This window comes from Oculina patagonica, chromosome 5, assembly GCF_052425735.1.
Source record: "Oculina patagonica isolate OP01 chromosome 5, crgOcupat, whole genome shotgun sequence".
Lineage (NCBI taxonomy): Eukaryota > Metazoa > Cnidaria > Anthozoa > Scleractinia > Oculinidae > Oculina > Oculina patagonica.
Window position 1 is genome coordinate 20,269,247 of NC_135762.1, and position 24,691 is coordinate 20,293,937.

At 38.0% G+C, this 24,691-nt stretch overlaps 3 protein-coding genes and 1 long non-coding RNA gene across 6 annotated transcripts in view; 1 reads left to right on the forward strand and 3 right to left on the reverse strand.

The window, feature by feature from the left end:
- Positions 1–24,691, reverse strand: part of LOC144653189 (uncharacterized) — a 467,538-nt gene that overhangs the window by 196,607 nt on the left and 246,240 nt on the right. The gene's annotated exons all lie outside the window — the stretch shown is intronic.
- The window catches only part of LOC144653167 (uncharacterized), a 300,092-nt gene that overhangs the window by 47,503 nt on the left and 227,898 nt on the right, over positions 1–24,691 (forward strand). The window contains exons 7-9 of one of the 2 annotated variants that reach the window (XM_078513103.1): positions 491–2,050; positions 2,433–2,785; positions 3,355–3,501. The exons of the other annotated variant lie outside the window; for it this stretch is intronic. Coding sequence (XP_078369229.1) covers positions 491–2,050; positions 2,433–2,785; positions 3,355–3,420 — 1,979 coding nt within the window. The 3' untranslated portion in view covers positions 3,421–3,501. Of the gene's footprint in view, positions 1–490; positions 2,051–2,432; positions 2,786–3,354; positions 3,502–24,691 lie in introns of those variants that run through there. 2 annotated transcript variants of the gene reach the window in all.
- LOC144653198 (uncharacterized) lies at positions 7,563–24,046 on the reverse strand. 2 transcript variants are annotated; one of them, XR_013570695.1, is made up of 5 exons: positions 23,925–24,046; positions 22,666–22,710; positions 21,396–21,442; positions 15,763–15,790; positions 7,563–7,714 (listed from the first exon to the last, which is right to left on the reverse strand). It is a non-coding gene; the product is annotated as an uncharacterized LOC144653198 (long non-coding RNA). The 2 variants fall into 2 exon arrangements; XR_013570696.1 differs by lacking the exon at positions 22,666–22,710.
- LOC144653196 (uncharacterized) lies at positions 12,092–12,883 on the reverse strand. The gene has a single exon (XM_078513142.1). It carries the CDS (start codon positions 12,761–12,763, stop codon positions 12,344–12,346), a length of 420 nt encoding a protein of 139 aa, XP_078369268.1. The 5' UTR covers positions 12,764–12,883; the 3' UTR covers positions 12,092–12,343.

Consider the following 24,691-nt stretch of genomic DNA (forward strand, 5'->3'; position numbering starts at 1 on the left):
GTAGTTCGTTTTATCGGTATAGTAGCTGAAAAGTAACTACAAGATTCCATACACAAAAAGCCGATAGGTAATAAGCTACAAAACGCTTGAAAGTTTAGCTAGAAGTAATGAATTATTTTCAACACGTTCACATGATTCCGAAATTATCAAGACCAACTTTTATGTTATTAATTTTATTCAGATTTCGGTCTCGGATATCGCATACCTCATACCCTTCATAACCCTGCTGCAATGATTGTGTAATAATATAAATCGCAGTTAGGTAATTACTAGTGACGTGGTTGTTTCTCCGACAAAATAAAAGAACAGAAAACCTGTATTTTATTTAAAGTACAGACTATAAGCCATAGTGGAAACTGACGAAAAATGATTACAGATTTATAATGTGAGTGGAACCTGAACTTTTACTCCCAGCCTGCTTGGGAGGCAAAAGAACTAACCTTTTCGAGATGGGTCAAAAAAGTTGTCCTCCTCTTTTAATTTTCCACAGGAACAGAAACTGATTTCTTCGCTGGACATCGTGCTTGTAAATGCTTGGACGGATTTCATCGAACCCATTTATTCAAGAAATGTCACAAATGTGGACATGGGCTTGAATGCAAAAATGATTATATTTCTTTAAAATCTGGTTATTGGTGGAGATGGCGGAGTGAGAAACACATCGATGAATACAGAGACTATGTTTCAAATCTGTTGGCTTCGCCACCAGCATTAGATTCTTTCAGCGTACAGTATCCTTATCCGATACCGACCCCTTACAAGTGTCCAGTGGAAGGGTCTTGCAAGGGTGGTTTAACGTCCCAGTGTGAGATTGGCTACAAAGGTCCCCTCTGTGGAGTTTGTAGTTCAGGTTACTATAAGCAATTGCAAACTTGCCAAATATGCCAATCAAAAATGTTGATTGTAGGACAGTTGTCAATAATTACAGCCATTTTATTGATAATCGTTGCTATTTTGGTGTGGACTACCAAACGAAAGACGAAGGAAGACCAGGCATTTTCTATGATAGACATGTTTTTATCGAAACTTAAGATTGTAATTGGCTTTTATCAAGTAACGTATGGTTTACTGGAAGCATTCTCTTACATTAAATGGCCAGATTCCCTTGAAGCTATTGGCAAGTACTCGGGAATACTCCAGATGAACATTCTTCAGATAGCACCCATCCATTGCCTGTTTCCCGGATTGCACGTCGATGCCTTTGGAAACTTGCTTGTGACGATGACAATAAATGCTGCTGTGATCAGCTTTTGTGGCGTCGCTTATGGAGTCCGTAAAGTGATCATTATGAGAAGCAGCGTGTTGCAGGACGAAGAAAAGTCAAGAAAAATTTCCCAAACAAAAGAGCTTGTGTACAGAAATTTGTTTTTCTTCCTGTACGTGACGTACTTGAGCACATGTTCAAAGACAGCTGCTGTTTTGCCACTGGCATGCAGGAAACTTTGCCGAGATGAAAAAGAAGAGTTGTGTGAAGTATACATGAAAGCTGATTACAGCGTACAATGCCAAGGTGAAACTTACAACCAACTTCTGATCGCGGCGTACATTTCTATTGTTTATGTCGTTGTTCTCCCTGCTGCTTCATTCATTGCCCTTTGGAAACAGCGGAGAGTTATTTACGGCACGAGTGGCTCCAAATTATCTCAGGAACCAGACTCTGACATGGAAATAACCATGGGATTACGTTTTCTCTTTGAAAACTATAAACCAATTTCGTGGTATTGGGAACTGGTTGAATTGTCTCGTAAAGTTATCCTTACATCTGGTCTAATTCTTGTGGGTCAAGAGAGTAGGTCCTACATTGGCTTGGCATGGGTTATGGCCGGAATGTATGGTATGCTTTTCTCCTGGGTGAAACCCATTCAAGACGTCACCGAAAACAGATTGATGACGGCGTCCCTTGCCGTTACTGTTGTCAATTTGGGTGTTGGAGCGGTGAGTAGAATTCCCACAGAGAACGTGTCATCCTCAGGTTACCAGTATGTGGACGCAGTCTTATTCAAGGCATTAGTGCTTGGGGCAAATACCATGGTTATCGGCCTACTTATCGGTAAGATAAAGGCATAACTATTTTAATTTGCATTGTTTATTTTTTTATTTCGGAATGGTATAATTCAAAATGCTTAACTTGCGTTCAGTGCTTAAAACATTTAAATCAAGCTTTTACAGCAACAACGGCCAGTTTGTCTTACTGTATTTTCAGTGCTGCATATATATGTATATTCTGGTGGATCAGGGAACCATAAAGCAAGTTGAAACGCAACCATCATTATTTGGACCAAATAAAAATAACTTTACCGAGGCACTGAATGACTATCACTCCAAATATTAACTGTTTTGTTTTCTTTTTTCATGTACTTAAAATAATTTGCGTTGAAAGTGACAAACAACACCGAAAATGAATAAAATTCATTTCTATCGTTTGCTTTCAGTTCAGTACGCGTTGCATCTATATCACTACTTCAAGGAATGGCGCAAAAATCCACAGTGGTCATTTTCTTGCTGCTTGGCTTTGCTTCTTCCTTTTAGCGGCTTGCAGGGAGAGATAAGTGGTTTAGTTGGAACAAACTTCCTTGACAACCAGCTACAAACAGGACAAATTGAACGACCCACATTTCAAGCCGCAGTGAAAGACAGCGGGGCTATTGACGTCACTCTTGGAGAAGGCCATCAACCTCACAATAGCACAATTGTCGTGCAGGGTGCCAATTGTCGAAGCGTTGATACCAACGACACAAAATGCCATCAAGGGACACAGACAGAAATATCTGCGCTTTGGAGACAGGTAAACAGGTCGCAAAAATGCACTTTGACTACAGTGTACAAACAATAATTTAGGTCCGGAGGAAAACTCTTTCCCTGGGTCGCTGGAAGAACTGTCGCTTACAGGCGAAGTTATTAACTGAATGTAAATATTTCGAAATATTTGACGAGATTAATTTCACAATCGTTGCCATATTTACCATTATGTGTTTAGATCACTTACTGATCACGTAAAAGTTATCGGGAGCTTATCTTACACAGAAGCCATTATTTTCAAATCTTCCAGGCGAGGAAATATATGCTATATATGATATATAAAATGGTTTAGTAATAAATGGAAATCAAATTCGGAGACTTTCGGGTTTCGTCATCACCGACCGATAGAACGTTACACAAAGCAACGAGGGAAAAACATACCATGTTTTGTCTTTAAAAAGAACAAAGAAAAAGGGAAAAAAAGGTTTTCTTTAAATACCATTATCTGACTTTCTCCGGTTATAAACTCGGATGTTAAGCAATAATTAAATTATGACATCATAATATTTAGAGGAAAAAAAAGTTAAACGTACAACAAATGTGTTTCTTTGACAGATGTCACCACTCGAACCAGAAATAGTTGAACTCTTCAAGGATAAAGTTCTTGTAACGAAGGATTGATTGCTGCTATAAAGCAGTACTTTGAGGTCAATGTATACATTCTCAAACTTTAACAGTTAGTTTACAGTTAAATTTAAGCTAAAACTGAATAAGGCTATCTCTTCAACTGTATTGTAGGCATATATGCATTTAGGCTTAGTATTTGATTTATGCTTTGACACCCCAATGGCTACTTTTAAGAACACGAAACAAGATTTTTAATAGCAATTTGCTTAAAAGGAGAATATGTTAAATTAAGCAATGTGTAAAGCTTGATAACTTTTCAAACAAACAAACAAACTTGCAGTCTTTGAGAAAACTTATAAGAAAAATCATTTGTTTTACCAAGCAAAGGCAATTAGAAACAATCGTTATGCCTCGGGTGATAATAGTTTTGCAATGTATTCGAGTGGCATAAACTGTAAAATTGCCCTCGTGTAAATCGACTTTTCAGTGTACACACGAGAATTTAGACCTCCCAGATACCGGTTAAGCGCTCTAATCACTGAACTACGAGAGATTCTTGGTAAGCTTGGCAGCCATGAGAGTCCCGCCAGTCACAATTGAACAGTTTATACTTATCATGTATTCAGCAAGCTTAATTATTATTCAATAACGAGCAGGTAAAACAGGTTATTTTAATCCATTATGAAAAATGGAAGAAATAAAGTCACCGACAAAAAGTGCATTTATGTGTTTGTGTGTTTCACTGTCAGCAAAATATAATAAAGAAAATCAGATTCAGGAACATTTCTAGACGTATAGTGCGCCTTCGAACAAGTGTGTGTGCGTCAATATGTGTAGGAAAACGTTTCTGTCCTATTGCTGTTCCAAATGTTGCCGTATAAAACGTGGACTTTCAGAATCAATTATGTCGGCTCCTCAACAACCAATACTTGGCCTCACACTACTAGAGCTCGTAAGTATAATCTAAGTGCATTAATGACAAAATTGGAAAATACTACGCTGTAGTCAAAACTGTTCCCGATGTTTCGACAATGCTGCCTTCTTCAGGGGGACAAAACTGAATGCCCTCCTGAAGAAGGCAGCATTGCCGAAACGTCGGGAACAGTTTTTGACTACAGCGTAGTATTTACCAATTTTGTCATTTATACATTTAGCACCTACGCTGCACAGGGTTTCTAATTTTAATCTATAATCTAAGTGCGCTTGTAACCTACTTTGAGTGTGAAGGGGAAAAACGTACTTATTAATCTTTACTTGGTGACCATGGAAACTTTCGTAGTACAAAGAAGCCGAAATACACCGCCAAGTGTGGTGTACACCACACTTGAGAACATACTTGACCAATAGGAAATGGAAGCCAAATGAAAGCGGCGTGCAACGTTGTAACGATTCTGAAGATGATTGACAGTTTGCACCTTAAGTAATACACTTTGTTATCATGTGTGAAGACAAGTTTTGTAAAGTGCGACTTGAGATTTCTAAGTGCACCTGAGTCAAGTGCTTACTTGCTTCTAGTGTGAAGCCAAGTAATGTACGGTCAATAATGAAAAATAGGGCCCCAATGGGTCCATGTGTTTTGCTGCTAGAGCAAAGTCTTAGGGAACATGTTGATGAAAGACAAGTGAGTCGAGATTGAAATCCAACGTCTTTTATTGTCTGTCACTTGTGTGCAGGTTAATAATTGCACTATATTGTAGTCACTTTGTGTTAATTCAATCCTGATAATTTTACTGATCAATGTTATGTTGAAATCAAAGACAGCAAACATAATTTAATTACTAGTAAGTTAACGTAATGTCTGACATGATTGTCTCTTTGATAAAAAACAGTAACTCTTAACATTATAAAAAAATCTCAATGAACTCAATGTGATTCTTTTAGTGGCGTTATCTCACTGGTTACCGTTAGTTGTATTTGGAATCATTGTCACAATGGTAGCGTTTTAACAACAACGAAAAAGACAGAATCTATTGACCTTATAAGAACTCAATGTGATATATTTATTAGTGACAAGACAGTGGTTCTTTAACCACTTTCACCCAAATTAAACACTGGAACAACTAACTCTTAACAAACTTGTTGTGTCACCCTGAGTTAAATATGCAAAATTCAGAAATTATAAATAATCGCACGCGCACCGGCGTACAACAACAGAAAGACGGCGTTGAACGTAACGCAAAGTTCATTTTGAAAGCGAAAGTTTACAAATAATTATTATCATTCGTCAGTCATCCCTTCACGCATGAACACTCGTCGAATTTCAGTGTCTTCACAACAAGATCGGAAGATCGATAAGGACCAATTTTTGATTCTGCGAAAGTTCGTTTTCTTAAAGTTTTAGAAATTTGTGAAGTTGGAGGATTCACTGAGGACTGCGTAGCCGAAGATGCAGTGGCTCGCTGGACATCAAATTCTATTTTTCACGGCGTTTAATTAATCTTCACAAAATAAACATGTGGCGCCAGCGCGTCTGGCAGTCAAAAATTCATTTTTCAAAAAACTTTCCCTTTCCAGCTATTTTAGCGGGGCTTATACTATAGTACCTACCTGTCAGTCGTAGAAAAGCTGAAATTTAAGGATGAACTGTTTATTAAATGAAGACCGTATTATTTTTTAATAACTAGTAAACAAACTGGTCGCCACGCATTTAAACACGAACTGACGAATGTTGCATCTGATGCAGTGAATCTGGTGAATGAGAACTTCCTTTAATATTTCTTTGTTTTCGACGGTGTGCACCACTGAATAAGTTTCTTTCCCATTGTGATGTTACTAGTATTAATTCGTTTCTAGCTGTCTTTTATATAGCTCGAATACAGCTACAATTAGCGGTGCAGCCTACCAGCATGGTATATTCCTTTCCAGCTGTCTTTGCGTGACAAGTTACACGTTCATACATTTTATTTTAAAATATGAAGTTCAGAGTTAATACAGTACTAGTATGCTGTAGACAGTGTAGACAAGGTGAGGGTAAGTTTATTTTCAAAGCGAAAGTTTACAAACTGTGCACTAACCGGTCCTTTGGAGAAAATATTTATGACCTTCGGCGAGGTTCCAAGTCTTCGCTCTTTTCGTAAATGATGAAAACTGCAGAATAATTTTCTCATAAAACTGGAGTGGTCGCGCCACAGTTTGTTTTCTTTCCCAATGCGATATACTTTTAAATCGGTTTTCTGTTTTCCAACGTGTCCAACGTGGTTTGCGTTCGAATACTTTGGCCCGTAACTTCGAATGCGATCAGCGCTACGGTTCATTGGTTTCGATTTTGCTTGTTCATGGATTTGATTGACATCGGTAGTTCAGATTTCTCCTCTGTTACGGCACTTACACCTTACGGCACTTACACCTTACGGCACAAACTTCAGCTCTCAATGTGTTTTGCTTGCAGCCATTGCGGCTGCAGCAAAACACAAAAATGCAAGCAGTGGGGTAAAAGAACTTACAACTTATTAGATACTCACAGCAATTTGAAGTTAAAAGAAAATTTTGGCGTTCGTCATTTTAAATTTATAACGATGGCTAAGCCGCCCAGCGGTAATTGCGTGAAGTCATACTGTCCATTCCAACTTCCTGGACTTGTTCCGGGCTGTAAGATTTTTTGATACACAGAGCACCCTTTCGGATGCGAGACCTAAACTTTTTTTTTCTTCTTGGCTGAAACATTTTTTAAAGAAACTACTGGGAGCTCCGCTTTTAGGCTTGCCGAAATTTATTTTTACAAGACACAGGATAATGTTAAATATTTATGCATATAGTATTTACAGTTTGTGTTTCCACAAAGCACATATGTTTCGTATTGTACACTTAATGACATTTCGATAGTGAACAATTTATGGTAAGGCTCGATCATTGACTATTGTGCAAGTGCATCATGTTCTTTTACTTTTGTCTTCAAAGCTCATTTTCTGTGTGCAACAGAAATGAGCAATGAAGAGCAGGCTACCAGACCAAATTAAGTGAGCTCGTTTTTTAGTGCAAAATGCACTGTTGTGATGGTTTAGGGGGCTGACCTCCGCTAAGCGGCTAACCACAAATACTTTAAAGTGCTAAGGTGTAATTATTTTACAGTTGATTAATTAATTAAAATTTCAGTTAAGGGCTGGTTAAAAACGGCAGTAAACTGCGTTTGTTTTTTGTATTTTTCATGTGGTATTCTTTTACATAAAATAAGCAAGTAATTGAATTTTGAGCCATTTTTTATTTCTACACAAGACTGTATCCTACATGCAAGCAGCATGATATCCAAGCCAGGTTTCTACGCTGAGTACATTACAATATGTCATTCGGCATCGACGTCTTTTTGGTAGCGCTCGACTTCTTTTTCTCTAACGTCTCTTCTGGGAGGAGGCTAATAAAAACGAAAGAAAAAGGTAAAGGTTTAGATTTCCTGGAGTTAATTAATGATTTGGTTAAAAGTACTACTTAAGATGCAGCCTGAAACAGAAAATAGCCAACAGCTGCTAATTCGTGAAGACAAAATCCTGATTTTTACTTGTGTGATTGAAGGAAATTTTACATTAAGCTAAAAAGAAATAAAAATAAAACAATCTTTTAAGAGGAAGCGCCCGTCACGTAAATATGTGGTTGTCAGGAAGGTCCTCAATGGAAATAAAAAAGTATTAAAATCTAAAAGGAGGTACAAATGTCACAGATCTAAAATATAAAATATATACAATAATTAAAACTACTAAAACTACCTGTCCTAAAACAAACTAACTACAAATAGTATATAACGTTGTACAACTAAAAATATTTGTTCATCGTCTAAAAATGTTTATCCATTAAAATCGTGCATGGCATTGGCTTTCTTAAAATACTAGGAGAGACATCCAGTCATTTGTAAAACGGAAGTAGGACACTCTCTTTTCGCTTTCCGTTTTAGGTTTAGGCAGTCTAGGTAGGTATCCATGTCTAGTGTTGTAGCCATGTAAACTTCTTAATGTCGATTTAAAACTTTCAAAATGCTGCGGAACGTCTCCTTTGATTGCATTTTGTACGGCTGTACATCAGTGAGAAAGACGTCCTCCAGCCAGAAGGAGCCAAATCAGAGACTTCAAAGAGCTTCTGAAGAAGACATCTTGCCTAATTTAATTTTCTTCGCAAATTTGTTCTGAAAACTTTGCAATTTTTCCATTTCTGATTTTAGACCGGGTTGATCTCCCCATACTGTGTCGGCATAGTCTAGGTGTGGCAGCACTGGCCCATTGCATCCATTGTTACTCCCAAATATTTGAATGACTACACGCGATCGATTTGTGTGCCATTTGATTGCAACTCAAAGTCTTCAAGGTCGAGACACACAAGGCGACATGTCGCTGCAACACGTCGCGGCGACATGTTGCTGCGACATGTCGCCTCGTGTGACATGGTGCATTCTTGCGACAAACCAGTCGCTGCGACAAAATTTTGTCGCTGCGATGTGTCGCACGAATTCAAACTGGTTTGAATTCGTGCGACACATCGCGGCGACAAAATTTTGTCGCAGCGACTGTCGCAGCGTGTGTACCCGTCTGCGACAAATCGCTGCGACAAGTTGCTGCGACAAATTATAAATTAACCAATGAGAGAGCGTCATGTATGTTCGCCGTATTGTTATGGAAAACTAGTTCACATTCCCACCCTTCCAAATTCGCTGTTTGTGAACCGAACAAACACCTTGTCGCAGAGACTTGTTTTTAAGCAGTACACACGTAGCGACTCGTCGCAGCGACCTGTCGCTGCGACTTGTCGCATAGTGTGTCCCGACCTTCAAATAACGACAGCATCCTTTTACTGCCTGACAGCATAAGTTTGGTCTTCTTTTCATTTATAGTCAACCTGTTATCAGTGTACCAATTACTTATTTTAGTGAATTCACGTTCCAGAACAATTTTAAGTTCTTGACGTGTTGATGCATCGCAAAAGAGAACGGCATCATCTCCATACAAAACCATCCGGGTCTTTTTAAGAGGGCGTCCGTGTTACAGCGGATAAGGCACTTTTCGGACCTTCACCGATTTCCCTGATTTTTTCAGTGAAAGTCGACAATTATATCCCAGTAACAAATATCACATTTATTTGGATCAATTCGATATTTTATATTTTTTGCGAGGCGATTTTCAAAGTCACCTCAAAACCATGCAATTCGCCATTGGAGACTCCGTAAACTTGCTATAAATGACGGTCGCTGCCAAAACTTTATTACTCAATTCAACGAGCTGATTATTTTACATATTGAAGTTTCTTCTTCCCTCGATAGTGTAGAGGTTTAATAATTGAAATCTATTTAAGTCTCGTTAAGTTATGATTTTTTTAAATTGACTCCCAACAAACTCCGGAATGTGCAAAGCGTGACATGCCTGTAGTTGAAAGCCATTTTCTCGAATGTGGGACCTGATCTAGAATCGTGTCTATTGTAACTCAAAAGTACTAACACCATTATAGAAAAGTATGAAATAAAATTTGTGGGCACTCTTTACTGCGCGCCGTACAGAGCTCCACGAATTTCCCAAATATTCGCCATTTTGATCCAAAACAAATAAAACGCTTGAGCGACCGATAAACCAATTCCAGAACCGTGAATGTTTGGAGATGTGTTAAATACTGCTAGAAGTCAGATTGTAAATGGAAAATATTTTTCTTTCGCAGTTCCAACCGTTTTGGCCGATTTCTCGGTATTTTCAACGCTCACAGCAATAAATATATCACTTCGATCAATATGCAAATTTCGGCATAAGCCCGTGTTGTCACGGAACATCTGTATACCGCAACAATTTGCCTAAAAACGTTTTCCAAAGCAATCATTTCCTTCTTACCTGGCCGGGCGATAAGATTCTTTAGGCTTCTATGTAGAAGCTTTCTTTTTGTTTGTGGCTGTAGAGAAGCTGTTTTCATTTCCCACGCTACGATGAAACAGTGTTTGTTTTGCCGCAAGACTGACTTGTTCGTTTCAGTCTAATTCAATTAAAACCGGCCAGGCTGCCTAGTTTGTCAAAACCCGGGTTTTTGTTTTCGCTTGGCCTTTTCGAGGGAACTTTTTTAAGAAAATTCACGTTCCAAAAATGCCCTTCTTGTATTGAGTTGAAACTTGCTGATTTGCTGTCGAGGGTTTCGAATATGCTTCTTGTCTTGTCAAGACTCGCAAATTTCATACAGGTTCCTGATAGAGGGAGTGCGAGAGGGGGGGAGGGGGGGGGGGGGTGGGGGTGGGTATTAGGGTAAAGCCCGAGCCTATTGTTTTCCCGTATTTTCCAAATCCAAATCCCAGTTCTATCTATTGGTTTTTACTTGTGATTCCCAGTCCTAGTGACCCAAATTTCATTTTCCCAGCAACAATTTGCCCAATCCAATTTCTCAATTTACCCCCTTCTAGCCCTTCCTCATAAACAAACAGTAATAAACAGTTATTTGATGAACATCAAAAGTCGCTGAAGTATTCGAGACATAAAAGTAAAAACACCAACAGTGGGGGCTTTATAATTGGAAGTCATTGTATTGATTTGATTTTAATAAGATGGTGGCCATTAATTTATCTGTCATAATTTAGTGGGCGGGGCATTAAAGTGTCTCTAAACAAGAAAATAAATATGTAACACAAATGTGCATTTCGTATTATATTACTATCGGTAATTGAAGGGAGTTGCGAGCCCTGCTACGATATATGTTTTTCGACAACATGAATATAACAAATATGAAAGAACCCGCATTTTTACATTTGTCTATTAACTCATCAAGTCTTGACTACTAATAGTTCTCACTATAAAGCTACCCCCGCCTTTTTATAATTTGTTTTACAGCAATAATCTAGGATTAGTAGAGTCTTTTTGTCGCCTTTAAAATTAGGCTTCTTTTTTACTGTGCCATGTACTTATAACATTCACAATTATTAAACTTACAATGATTTCCAGTTCAAAAAGCCTAAAAATTCCACGAGTAACAAAATATGACACATTCAAAGATTCGAGAAAACAATTTTTGATCCTTATTCAAATTTAAACCACTTTATGGATCAAATAATCTGACAGTTTGTTAGCTAAACGAATTACCCCCGAGAACAAATCTTAAAGCTGATTTCCAGTCCGTACTGCGCAGACTCGGGGTTTGTTTTCGTTTTTGTTTTGAATTCGTTGAAACGTTACACTTCGGTGACAGCATACATGAAGTTTTTTAGTCCGTCATTACAGTTCGTTTCGTTCAAGAATTTCCGATGAGCTGAAACGTCGGTTTGAAATAGCGTCAAGGTTCCTCTACTCGTTATTATTTGTTCTGCAAGGATATCTGGCGTTAATTATGAAGAAAAAGGTAAGTTTGTCGCGGAATTTTTAGTTTTGCTTGTAAACATTCCTTCGTGTGGGCTCACATAAACATTGCAGCCGAGATTGCGCAGTACGGACTGGAATTCATCTTTAACGCTTGAACCAGCTCTTGGAACACAAGTTGCCAAGAAAACGAAACCGATTGCTCGAAATCTTTCGACGTATTACTCACAACTGCATCAAATATCACTTAACACAACCAAAGCAGAGAAACCGCTCGAACAAATCTGTGAACACGCGTAGGCCAAACATCGGAGTAATCAACGTGTGACAACCCAAGATAGGGATTTTTATTTACCGCTACCCCCTGTTTATATCGTGACATCATAATACCCATAACTTCTTCGGGCATTTTCTGCCTTTACGTCATCATTACCCAGGAATCCCTTGCGGCAAAACATTATCATTACTCAGAGATTCCTTGCGGCCTTGTTCGAGCAAATCGAGGTTTTTTCTGGTATACATACCGTATATTCGGACTGTAAGTACACATTCTATATATACGCTCTACAATGAATGCCTCCTCGGGCTTTCGTCTCTGGGCGAAAGCCCTGCGGGGGCAATAACATAAAACTGTTTTTCGTGAAAAGAGGATCGTAATATTAACGCCATTTACTACGTTTAACCTTATGTGCTAATGAATGTTTCTTTGCAAGGTTAGTGACTTGTTTATCCCTTTATATTCATTCTTTTTCAATCTTGAACAACCTTAGTTGTTCAATCAGGTCTTTCTTTTTGTCTTTCGATTTGAATTGGACCTCAAAATGGCGCAAGATTTCTTTGAGCATTGGCGCGTTAAATTTGTCCAGTTTATGTTCTTTCACACACTCGCACAGGTTGAATGCGTCGTACGACAGTGGGTGCTGCGGCCTCAGTTCGTTCACTACCTCTTCAACAAGTTGTTGTCTATCAACTTCTTCTTCCTCTAGCAATAGCTCCCTGGGACTCAGGTCGATTTTTTCTGGTTTCTCCTTTCTTCGTCTAGCCGCTGCACGGCGGGAAAAGAAGCCCTGCACTTGGCTCTTGGTCAGCCATTTTTCTCTGCCAAATAAGCGATCGTTCTGCTCGTCTCTTGCCTTGTTGGTAGTTGCAATTGCGTTCATAGTTTGATGCTGATGTCTTCAGCGCCATTAGGGTCAACCATGTTAGCATTGTTTGCCTTTTCGATGTCCGAGTCAAGCAAACAAAAAAAAAGATTGCGTGATGTTACGCTGTGAAGCGTTTCCCTGGTTTATGAAGCGATTCGACTTTTTTTTTATTTTTTATTTTCTTGGGGGGGGGTGCGTCTATAGACTTTACACCTCAAGGGAGGTGTTCACTAGATACGAGGTTGTTCGTTTATTTGAGAGTGGACGTTTATTAGACCATATACAAGAAAACGTCGTGTCTTAAGTCTATACCATGTCTTTCAGGTATATGAAAGGGGTACCTTTTTTCAGTAAAAGGTATACAAAAAGGGAACGACTTCTGTCAAAATCGTTTATAAAATGGCAGGGGTTAGAGCTCGGGCGAAGCCTTCCCATACAATTTTTTTTAAAGTACCCCCCCCCCCCCCGTGGGGATATATTTCACTCAAATTTAGCGGGATAGTGTTAACGCTTTTTTTGAAAAATAAAAGTAGCATCGACCACACCAATGGTCAAGCCCGCACTCAGTCTACTTCACAGCCGTTGGTAACGTCACGCTCTCGCCATGATTAGTTCGGCTTCCCTAACATCGCCGCATTTCGATAAGTGGCAGCTCGACAAATGAGCTGAAGTATCCGAGTTTCACTCAGAGAGCAACACATGGCTCTCCTCATTCCTACTAGATCCACACGGAGTCTGTAATGTCTCGTGAAGAGAGCAATTGGATGCAATAGCTGCCATTTCGTGCAGAAAGGACGCGCAAGGATTTTCTCAAAATTAGACAAAATCGCGGACATTAATTGGTCGGTTTAAATTGAATTGAAACAAACAAGTAAGTTTGCAAAAACAAACATTGAGTTATCCCAATTATTTGTATTTTATGTCTACAATGCTTCAAAGACTTTTAATGTTTATAAGATAATTGTAGAACTTGCTTTGCCTCATTGGAGTCCGATAGTTTTCACAAAACACTGTTCTAATATGCAAACAAAACTTGTGCGACGCAAATCAGGGATTTCCCTTGTTTCCACAAGACCAGACTGGATTGTAATTTTTTCGAATAAATCCCTCCGAAAAAAAGCCAAGCAAATAAAAACCCTTTTGGGTATGAAAAAACATCCTCAGAAGCTTACAATGTTTTTTAAAAGGTTTTGCAAAGAGAAAAACAAAAAAAAGGACCGATAGGGGTTTGACAAATAAGGCTTTAATTGAATTAGACTGAAATGAACAAGTCAGTCTTGCGGCAAAACAAACACTGTTTCATCGCAGCGTGGGAAATGAAACAGCTTCTCTACAGCCAAAAACAAAAAGAAAGCTTCTACATAGAAGCGTAAAGAATCTTATCGCCCGGCCAGGTAAGAAGGAAATAATTGCTTTGAAAACGTTTTTAGGCAAGTTGTTTGCGGTATACAGATGTTCCGTGACAACACGGGCTTATGCCGAAATTTGCATATTGATCGAAAGTGATATATTTATTGCTGTGAGCGTTGAAAATACCGAGAAATCGGCTAAAACGGTTGGAACTGCGAAAGAAAAATATTTTCCATTTACAGTCTGACTTCTAGCAGTATTTAACACATCTCCAAACATTCACGGTTCTGAAATTGGTTTATCGGTCGCTCAAGCGTTTTATTTGTTTTGGATCAAAATGGCGAATATTTGGGAAATTCGTGGAGCTCTGTACGGCGCGCAGTAAAGAGTGCCCACAAATTTTATTTCATACTTTTCTATAATGGTGTTAGTACTTTTGAGTTACAATAGACACGATTCTAGATCAGGTCCCACATTCGAGAAAATGGCTTTCAACTACAGGCATGTCACGCTTTGCACATTCCGGAGTTTGTTGGGAGTCAATTTAAAAAAATCATAACTTAACGAGACTTAAATAGCTTTCAATTATTAAACCTCTACACTATCGAGGGAAGATGAAACTTCAATATGTAAAATAATCAGCTCGTAGAATTGAGTAATAAAGTTTTGGCAGCAACCGTCATTTATAGCAAGTTTACGGAGTCTCCAATGGCGAATTGCATGGTTTTGAGGTGACTTTGAAAATCGCCTCGCAAAAAATATAAAATATGGAATTGATCCAAATAAATGTGATATTTGTTACTGAGATATAATTGTCGACTTTCACTGAAAAAATCAGGGAAATCGGTGAAGGTCCGAAAAGTGCCTTATCCGCTGTAACACGGACGCCCTCTTAACAGCATTTGGCACGCTAGTAATGTACACATTAAATAGCAAGGGGCCCAAGATGCTTCCTTGTGGCACGCCAAGTGTGATGGTATGTGGCTTTGATAATTCTCCGTTTATCAAAACACTTTGCTGTCTATCGGTAAGATATGATCTGAACCATCTTAAAGATCTTTCAGACAGTCCTAAATGCTGGAGCTTGCGTAGTAGCACTTTGTAGTTTAGAGATTCAAACGCCTTGGAGATATCGATAAACAGTAGGCCGGTTAGACGTCCCTCTCTGGTCGCCATCTCCCGAGAAGGGACGTCTGAAAAAGTCCGGCCCTAATGTGGTCTGGTGACGTCACTACCCGAAGTACGAAAAATAGAGGTTCAATGTAAGTTGGTGATAAGTATGACAATGGGGCAAAATTGTCATACTTAATTAATTTCAATTTTCGGTGATTTTTAGTGGACCAGAGCATATGGACACGTGAGTTACATGTGAGTTAGAAACCAGGGAATTATTGTTGGGAACGCGACATTATCGCGTGATAGTTGTCCGGTTGGGTGCTACAATGACTCTGAGGGAAGAATTCTTGGTAAGTTCCTTTATTATCCACCTCAAAGCGAGATAATAAATTCTAAAATCTAAGAACGAAATTTTTGCGGCAAGTATATTTCGAAGTTTTGTAAAGGCGATGTTTCTGGACTTTTAACCTTTGTGTTTACTTTAAATCGAATAAATATTGCGAAAACGAGAAAATTTATTCAGTTATTTTTTGTTGGTTCTGTCCTACCTCAAACCCCAAAGCTCTTGAATTTTCCCTGAAAAAAATAAATCCCAGCAAAAATTAGTTAGTTTACAGAAAACGTACATTATCCAAATCTGGGTAGTCTCTTACGACCAATCCATGGTAGGTATTACGGGATAATACAATGAATTATAGCAACACTTTACTCAGTCATATTTAAGTGTCATAGTCACTAACAATCAAAGAAATTTTGGCCACAGCCAAAAACTCATACTTTGTCAGTTTGAAGGCCTAGGTATGTAACTGAAAGATATGAAGTTAGTTTTTCGAAATATTCAATTTTACGGCAGAAAACCACGATTAACGGTCATCGTACCGGAAGCTCAAATTTCACTTCTCGCCAATCCGAAATTTCGCGCTTTTCAGCTTCTTGCTACCCAGACGTTTCAACCGCTGTAAATCTTTCCTTACTTTAGTTGCATAGATTGACTCTTTCTTTATCGAAATATAGTTAGTATTTTCATCTCTGATCATTTCTGAGCCAGCTGAGCCTCGATTAAGTAGACACATTTTTCTCATTTAGGAAAAAGGCTAAAATAATCCAAATTCAGTGAGAAAAAAAGCTGACCGGTAGTGCTTCAAATCTTCTGATATTTTAGCCAAAGAGAGTCCAGTTGTTGAATTTTAGGTTTATGGTTTCAAAAGTGTGGGATCTAGTAGCAGTTTTGAACAAAGTTCGATCAAAGGTCAACAAAATTACAATTCCGCGCCTTTGAAAATAACAACTGAAACATGTGACACGAAACACGCATTAGAGTAATTTATATATTTTTGGGGCAAAGACAACACGGTAAAATTAGCTATGCAGTTTTATACGTTTGAGACTTTAGAAAAATAGTATTTATCCTAAAGATTGCCTACAACAGAAAAAAATACCAAAAATAACAGCACTTGAACTCTCCCTGATGTGAGTCACGCATGAGCGACTTCGCCTTGGAGCCACGAATGACAAAAATATTTTCCATTGATTCAAAGTAAGTCATATTCTGAAGTAAGAAAAATCTATTTTCTTTAAACTTTGCCCACAAGTATGTCTTAACTAGAAAACGAAACCGCCTTCATTTTTGCAAATATCGTAAGATATATATTTTTAAGAATTTTATTCAATTGGACCACGATTGGCCTATTTTTATAGCAATGGCGACAAGTGAAAATAGGAAAAATTATCGAGTCACCGCTTCAAAAATTTATGCTCCAACTTTAGGAATTGTCTTAACTCTCCTCGACCAAATTGGACCTTTATTTGTATAAAGCACACAATTTTGGTTTGTTTAAAAGAAACTGACAATACGAAATATTTTTGATTTGAACTGCACTTGGCCATTGACGCCAACGGCTCAAAAAAAATTGCACATTTTCAACGGGTCACTGCGCAAAAGTCCAACAACTTCCGCATAATATTTGTTTCCATACCAACTAAAAAGAAGTCAAAGAGTATGGAAATGGAAAAATATGTCGTGGTTTAAGCGAGCTTTTAGTGCAACCAGGCGGCAACTTGGTTATGTTGCGAACATGTTTTGTTTACATTGCAACAGCGCAGTTGCTCACGCGAAACGAATTTAGCATAAACAACAAAATGTGATGATGACAGATGTATCATGAGGGATTTTTCAAATTTTTCGTTAATCATAATAATAATAATAATAACATAATAATTATTTCATTAAGTGTCGAAAAAATATTGCAGTTGTAACCATTAATTGTTGTCCTCAAATCATCCTTCCTATTTGGAGAGGCAAAAATTAATCAATGTAATTTTAATTTCTAAAATTAATCAAAACTAAATCACCCAGTTGATGCTGGGATTTAATTTGTATTAATGATAAAAAATGAAAATTGCTTTGTTGAGTGGAATTATTCTAATAAATTTAGGATCAAAGAGGTACAAAGCGTGTCGTCCTACTTTGGCAGGCCTTTCACTTAGTTTTTATGTAGTCATCAGAAACTAAAAGAGATTAAGGCGGCTTTAACAAGTTAACTTTCTTGTTGCGACCCAATTGTTATGACAAGAGAAACAGACAATGAACAGTCAATTGCAAAGTAGCCTGTGTAACTTCAGCTGATGTTGGCTTGTTTGGAAAACCTTAGTTTGCTCAAGTGAGTGGAAGCTACAGTATGTGATAATGAAATGAAGACCATACATCTAATATACATTCAGTATGAAGTCACCTATTTGGTAAGTTGTTATATGTTTCTTTGATTTATTATGACTTTCATTTTTATTTTAACAACCACCAGAAATGTAATTGATTCAACTGTGAAAAACAGATAAAACTAAATTTTTATGGTGGACATGTCTTTGTCTGCCTCATGAATAGCAAGTGAGGGGCCAAATTCATGGGTAGTGAAAATTTCATGAAAAGTCATTACATTTTTCATGACTCATCAATATTCTACCGTTAATGGGAAACATTAAATGGGTTTTTCATGGGGCATGAATTTAATGACACCATGAAAACTCCATTACTTACAACACCATGAAAAATGAACTTTTAAATTCATGGATTTTTCATCACTATGAAAAAGCCATTAATAAACCATGGTGGGCTTCATTTTGATTCATGGCATTTTCATGGGTATTTTGTCAATTAGAATTTTTTCATGGGTCATGAAGCGTTGAATATTAAGGGGATTTTCATGTTATTTTCATGAGATTTTTATGCAGTATTCATGGTATATTTTCATGAAAAACCCATGAAAATTTGACCATTAAAATCTACTGAAAAATCCATGAAGAAAAATTTCAGTGGATTTTCATGGGTTTTAATGTCAAAGTTTCTGCCGTAAAATTGAATATTTCGAAAAACTAACTTCATATCTTTCAGTTACATACCTAGGCCTTCAAACTGACACATGCAAGTTTTTGGACTGTGGCCAAAATTTCTTTGATAGCGGAGCTCTACAGCGGCCCGAAGGGCCGCAGAGCAGAGCCCCATACGCATGAAAGAAGGAACACTATCGAAATGAGTTTTCATGGTCAACATGGATAGCGGCATGGTTCGCGGGCGCGTACGCCGTACGTACGGAGTCGCGCAACATGGCCGCCATAGTTTGATGGTAGAAATAGTGAAGCAAGAAGGCCGTATAAAGGCGGCCGTATAAAGGCGGCCTTTAAAATTTAAAGAGGTTTGAAAAGAAAAACAAGAAGCAATGAAACAAAATGTGGCTGAAAATTACGTGTAGAAAGTAATCGACCGCCAAAAAAGTGGACATTGAGAGCCATAATCGATCGATGACTTTCGTGTCTATCTGTAAAGCCAGCATCGTACATGAAGGAGTATCGAAAGCTAAATCGGGTTGATATAATAAACAAACCATTTTATTGCTACGGGGTAAAAAAAAAAGAAAAAGAAAAAAAAAAAGAAAAAAAAACTTGACCCTCTGGGATTTGAACTCACGACCTTCCGATCCGCAGACTGGCACCTTACCGATTGAGCTAATCCGACAGACTCAGCGATTCACGTTGAATATATCCTATAATATATAGATTTAGGCATGCCTTAAAGCGGAGCTCCCCATTTATTTAATTTTCACTGGAGCTTACAATGTTTTCGTTCTAGTGAATAAGCGGCCAAAGTACTAATGTTTATGGCGGTTTATAGGTTCAAGACAAATTTAAATAGCTCACGGTTAAACAACTGAATGTCAGCAGTACGACAAAAATAATAATCTTAAAGCGGTGCAAAATCATTACTCATGGCACGAAAAATTACTTTAGAGTACAGTAAATTATCTGCTTTCTAGCAATAGAAAATAGTTTCGCGATCCTGTTATTGTTTCGCAGCAGTTTAGTAGACTCCACAATATCTGTTACATTGATATAGGATATATTCAACGTGCATTACAGAGTATGTCGGATTAGCTCAATCGGTAAGGTGCCAGTCTGCGGATCGGAAGGTCGTGAGTTCAAGTCCCACAGGGTCGAGCTTTTTTTTCTTTTTTTTTCTTTTTTTTTTTTTCCCGTAGCAATAAAATGGTTTGTTTATTATATCAACCCGATTTAGCTTTCGAATGCTCCTTCATGTACGATGCTGGCTTTACAGATAGACACGAAAGTCATCGATCGATTATGGCTCTCAATGTCCACTTTTTTGGCGGTCGATTACTCAGTCTACACGTAATTTTCAGCCACATTTTGTTTCATTGCTTCTTGTTTTTCTTTTCAAACCTCTTTAATTTTCACTGGAGCTTACAATGTTTTCATTCTAGTGAATAAGCGGCCAAAGTACTAATGTTTATGGCGGTTTATAGGTTCAAGACAAATTTAAATAGCTCACGGTTAAACCGAATGTCAGCAGTACGATAGAAATAATAATCTTAAAGCGGGGCAAATTCATTACTCATGGCACGAAAAATTACTTTAGAGTACAGTAAATTATCTGCTTTCTAGCAATAGAAAATAGTTTCGCGATCCTGTAAAAGTTTCGCAGCAGTTTAGTAGACTCCACAATATCTATTACATTGATATAGGATATATTCAACGTGCATTACAGAGTATGTCGGATTAGCTCAATCGGTAAGGTGCCAGTCTGCGGATCCGGAGGTCGTGAGTTCAAATCCCAGAGGTTCAAGTTTTTTTTTCTTTTTTCCTTTTTTTTTTTACCCCGTAGCAATAAAATGGTTTGTTTATTCTATCAACCCGATTTAGCTTTCGAATGCTCCTTCATGTACGATGCTGGCTTTACAGATAGACACGAAAGTCATCGATCGATTATGGCTCTCAATGTCCACTTTTTTGGCGGTCGATTACTTTCTACACGTAATTTTCAGCAACATTTTGTTTCATTGCTTCTTGTTTTTCTTTTCAAACCTCTTTAAATTTTAAAGGCCGCCTTTATACGGCCGCCTTTATACGGCCTTCTTGCTTCACTATTTCTACCATCAAACTATGGCGGCCATGTTGCGCGACTCCGTAATTACGACGTACGCGCCCGCGAACCATGCCGCTATCCATGTTGACCATGAAAACTCATTTCGATAGTGTTCCTTCTTTCATACCATTTGCCTGCCTATGGGGCTCCGCACAAGGCGCCTTCGGCGCCTTGGGAGCTCCGCTATCAATGTAATTGATATTGTGGAGTCTACTAAACTGCTGCGAAACTTTTACAGGATCGCGAAACTATTTTCTATTTCTAGAAAGCAGATAATTTACTGTACTCTAAAGTAATTTTTCGTGCCATGAGTAATGATTTTAGCCCCGCTTTAAGATTATTATTTTTGTCGTACTGCTGACATTCGGTTTAACCGTGAGCTATTTAAATTTGTCTTGAACCTATAAACCGCCATAAACATTAGTACTTTGGCTGCTTATTCACTAGAATGAAAACATTGTAAGCTCCAGTGAAAATTAAATAAATGGGGAGCTCCGCTTTTAGGCGTGCCTAAATCTATATATTATCTTTGATTTTTACTGACCATGACACTTAAAGCCTAAACTAAGAGAACAGCGGACGCTCCCTGTAATATGCTTGCATGTAAAATGAACAACACTTCCGACACGGAAAACTGTTGCCACGGGAATCTGTTATGTTTTGCAACCAATCACACTCCATCATAGCGCGTGTGGCAGACATTTAGGAGCTACCTTAATCATAGCCACTTGCACTGTTGATACTTACCCTAATGGCTGGTCCACTGGTTTTCCAGTTTCTCTCTTCCCCATTGCCTTGGAAAGTAAAATAGAAAGCAATTAAAATCCATATTTCCGTCTGTGCCTGTAAACCCCTAGAAAGTGTGGTCTGTTGTTTAATTCGGCGGCAAATTTCAAACTGCGAAAAGCCCCGCAAAATTTAAAAAAATGCTAAACTTCCAGGTGAATTCAATTACACCGTGAAGCGAACACCACTTCGCCAACTACCAAGAAACAAATTTCTCTGACTTACAACCAGCTCCCATTCCGTTAAAATCGCGTACAAGCGAAATTAAGTCTAAAGTAACAGTTTCTGGAACAGCGAAAATTAAAACATGCTTGACCACTCATCAAGGGGGCTATAATTAACCCTCGGACGTACAGGAGGGGGGGGGGGGGAGAGGATTTACTCTACAATGCTGAAACTTTCAGTAGCTGTTCATACATCCCTTGCGGAAATTTTGATCTGTCAAGTATGCAACGTCATAATTACAAGCGGGTCCTGCCAAAAATCCTCATTTTTAACATTTTTCTTTATTTTTTCCAGTTTTTTTTTAAAAACAGAATTGTACGATTTGTTTATTTTTACATTCCATAAGCATTCTTGCCTGTTTTTGCATCAATTTCCGTTATTTTCTGACTTTCTAAGAAAATGGTGAAATCCAAGATGGCTGATTTAAGATAACGGCTATGATGACGTCACGTGACGTCATATGTAGTCACAGCCAAAAAAACGAATATGTCATCTTGTACAGTGCAAAAAATATTTCGCTGCGCCTTAATAAGACGAAAACTCTGCGGAGGGGTTCCTTCCCCCCCCCCCCCCCTTGTACGACGGTTGGGGTATAAGATTGCTTGTACGTCCGAGGGTTAACTTTTGGATGTTAACGTGTGCACGAGAAGCCTGCGAGGTATAAGGCTGTCAATTACAATTTCTTTACCAATAAACAGGCAACGTCGCGTTTATAGACATGTCCTCATTAACAAAACATCGCGTTAATTGAAAATTTAACTTTCGGCTTGCCTAAAACTATATATTGCCACATGTATAAATGTTAGAGACATGCCCATCTCAGCCAATACCGATAAAACCATGCATTTGTTCTCAGCAAAACATAATAGTAATAATAAATAAAAATTAGAGCAAATAATGCTATGGTTGGTGTTGCTATGAATGTTGCCAAATTAGAACTGAAGTACCTTGTTAGACATTGATTGGCAATTATTGTAAAAACGGTTATATGAAGACCAAAACATACCTGCCATAAGAAATCACAATAAATTCCCGGTGAATGGCACTGACCCTGTTAATACAATTCATGTAAGCGTGCTATTTTGGTTGTTATTATATATAACTTTTAACAGCTGGAAGTGCTGGTGGGATACTGGAAAAAAAAAAAAGCTTAGTTTGACGGCATCCGATCAAATTTTTAACTAAAAAGCTCAAAAATGACTAAAATAAAGTCATTAGATCGTTTGTGTACAGAAAATATTTTGCTCTTTGCCTATGCTACTCACACCGTGCACGTGCAAAAATTATAGTTTCTAATTTCATTTTATTATTTTGCGGTGGTTTCACAAACATACACCTATATAGACGCATAACGTCGAGCAAACCAGCTCAACATCTGGTCCGTCTCTTTAGTACTGTTCCTTCGGATTGGTACATTTGCCAAAATCACGCATACTGGGATGACATCTAGTGAAAACTCGACTCCCTTACATGTAACAACTTTGATATTCTTAATCGTGAAAATAAATTTACCGATTTTTTTTTTAATAGAGAAGTATACGATTTTTTTTTTCATTGAACTTTGGTTTCTAATTTTTGCAGTAGGCTTTTAGAGCCTTCGATTTTTTTTAACGTGCAGTTTATTTTTTAACGTCCGAGATCTTGGCAGCATTTCCTTAATAAGCCACTGACGGGAACGAGCTTTACAATTTGTAGAAGTCACGGCTAAGTTAATTTGATTTTATTAAATGTTTTCAAATATTCGCTATGTAGCTAAATGTTTGCACAAAAATTAGTTCTATGATTCTAAATAACAAAACCATAGCTTCATTGCAGCCAAATGTGTCTCCAGGGCGTTATAATTTAAAGTTACAAGCAGACAAGTTAACTTTGAAAAGTGACCCGCCGGACCATTTTTCAAAAACCCACATCGCGATCCGTTTAAATCTTTGACACTTTTGGCCAGCCGTACCTTCTTTTGCATTTGGTGTGTTATTTAAATATTCCTTTACTGTTTAAAGAGGTTATTTTATATATTTAAACGAATTTGATGGTCATTCCCTATGCCTAAGTTTGGCTAAAATCCGCGAGACGGTCCCTTTAAAACCGACGTTTGCACATGCACTTCTCATTCAGAGAAGATTGTTTGCGAACTGTTGCAAGTTAGCTAGTTGCCTTGTTTCTCTACAAGCCAGCCCTGCCTGCAGCTGCGAATTTGAGGTTTCGACATTTGACTATCAAATTACAATTATTGTTTCATTACGTTGACTACTTTACTTGCGGTACCTGCGTTGATGCTGGATAAAAAATCAGGAGAAGAAAAAAAGTTGCCCAGACAAACGAAACTTCTCCGCGAAACATGATGTCTATGACAGAGTCAATTCGGTGCCCAGTTTGTATGTCTTGAAACTGGAAGAGACCTCGAGGTTTAATCAATTAGTTGCCGAAGGCTATTCTAAACAAGAGAGGCCCCCCTTGATAGAACATTTAATTAAAAAAATTAATTATTTCTTTGCGGGAGGAAATTTTAACAATTAATAATCTCGAGTTTTATGGCATGGTAAAGAAAAGCATGTTACCTTTTCAGGTGTAAATACCGGTATGTATTAATTATTATAAAAGGAAAACAGTGTGCATACAAAGCCCAACTAATCTGTGGATATAGATAAAACCTTGAGCTAAAATATACCATGCTATAAAAATAAATACATATTTTTTTTTTCACTCCCGGCCAGTTATCCTCCAGGAAGAAAAGGAAAAACAACTGTTTAAAAAGTTAACCATTTCACTGTGAAGCTTCAGATACCAAATTTTCTGACGTTGGCTGATATCGTACATTTACTTACCTAGCCCTTCAAACTGACAAAGTATGAGCAAAATCGATTTTTTTTATTTTACCGACACTTACTCTTATTAGTATTCACACGCCAGGAAGCAGGGCATTGAGATACAGCTGACGAGGGAACGGTGAGCTTAACTTTAACCAAAAGCCAGCTTTGAACAAGGAGGGGCACATTTGTTAGGCTTCATGAAAGGACTCAAAACGCGATTCA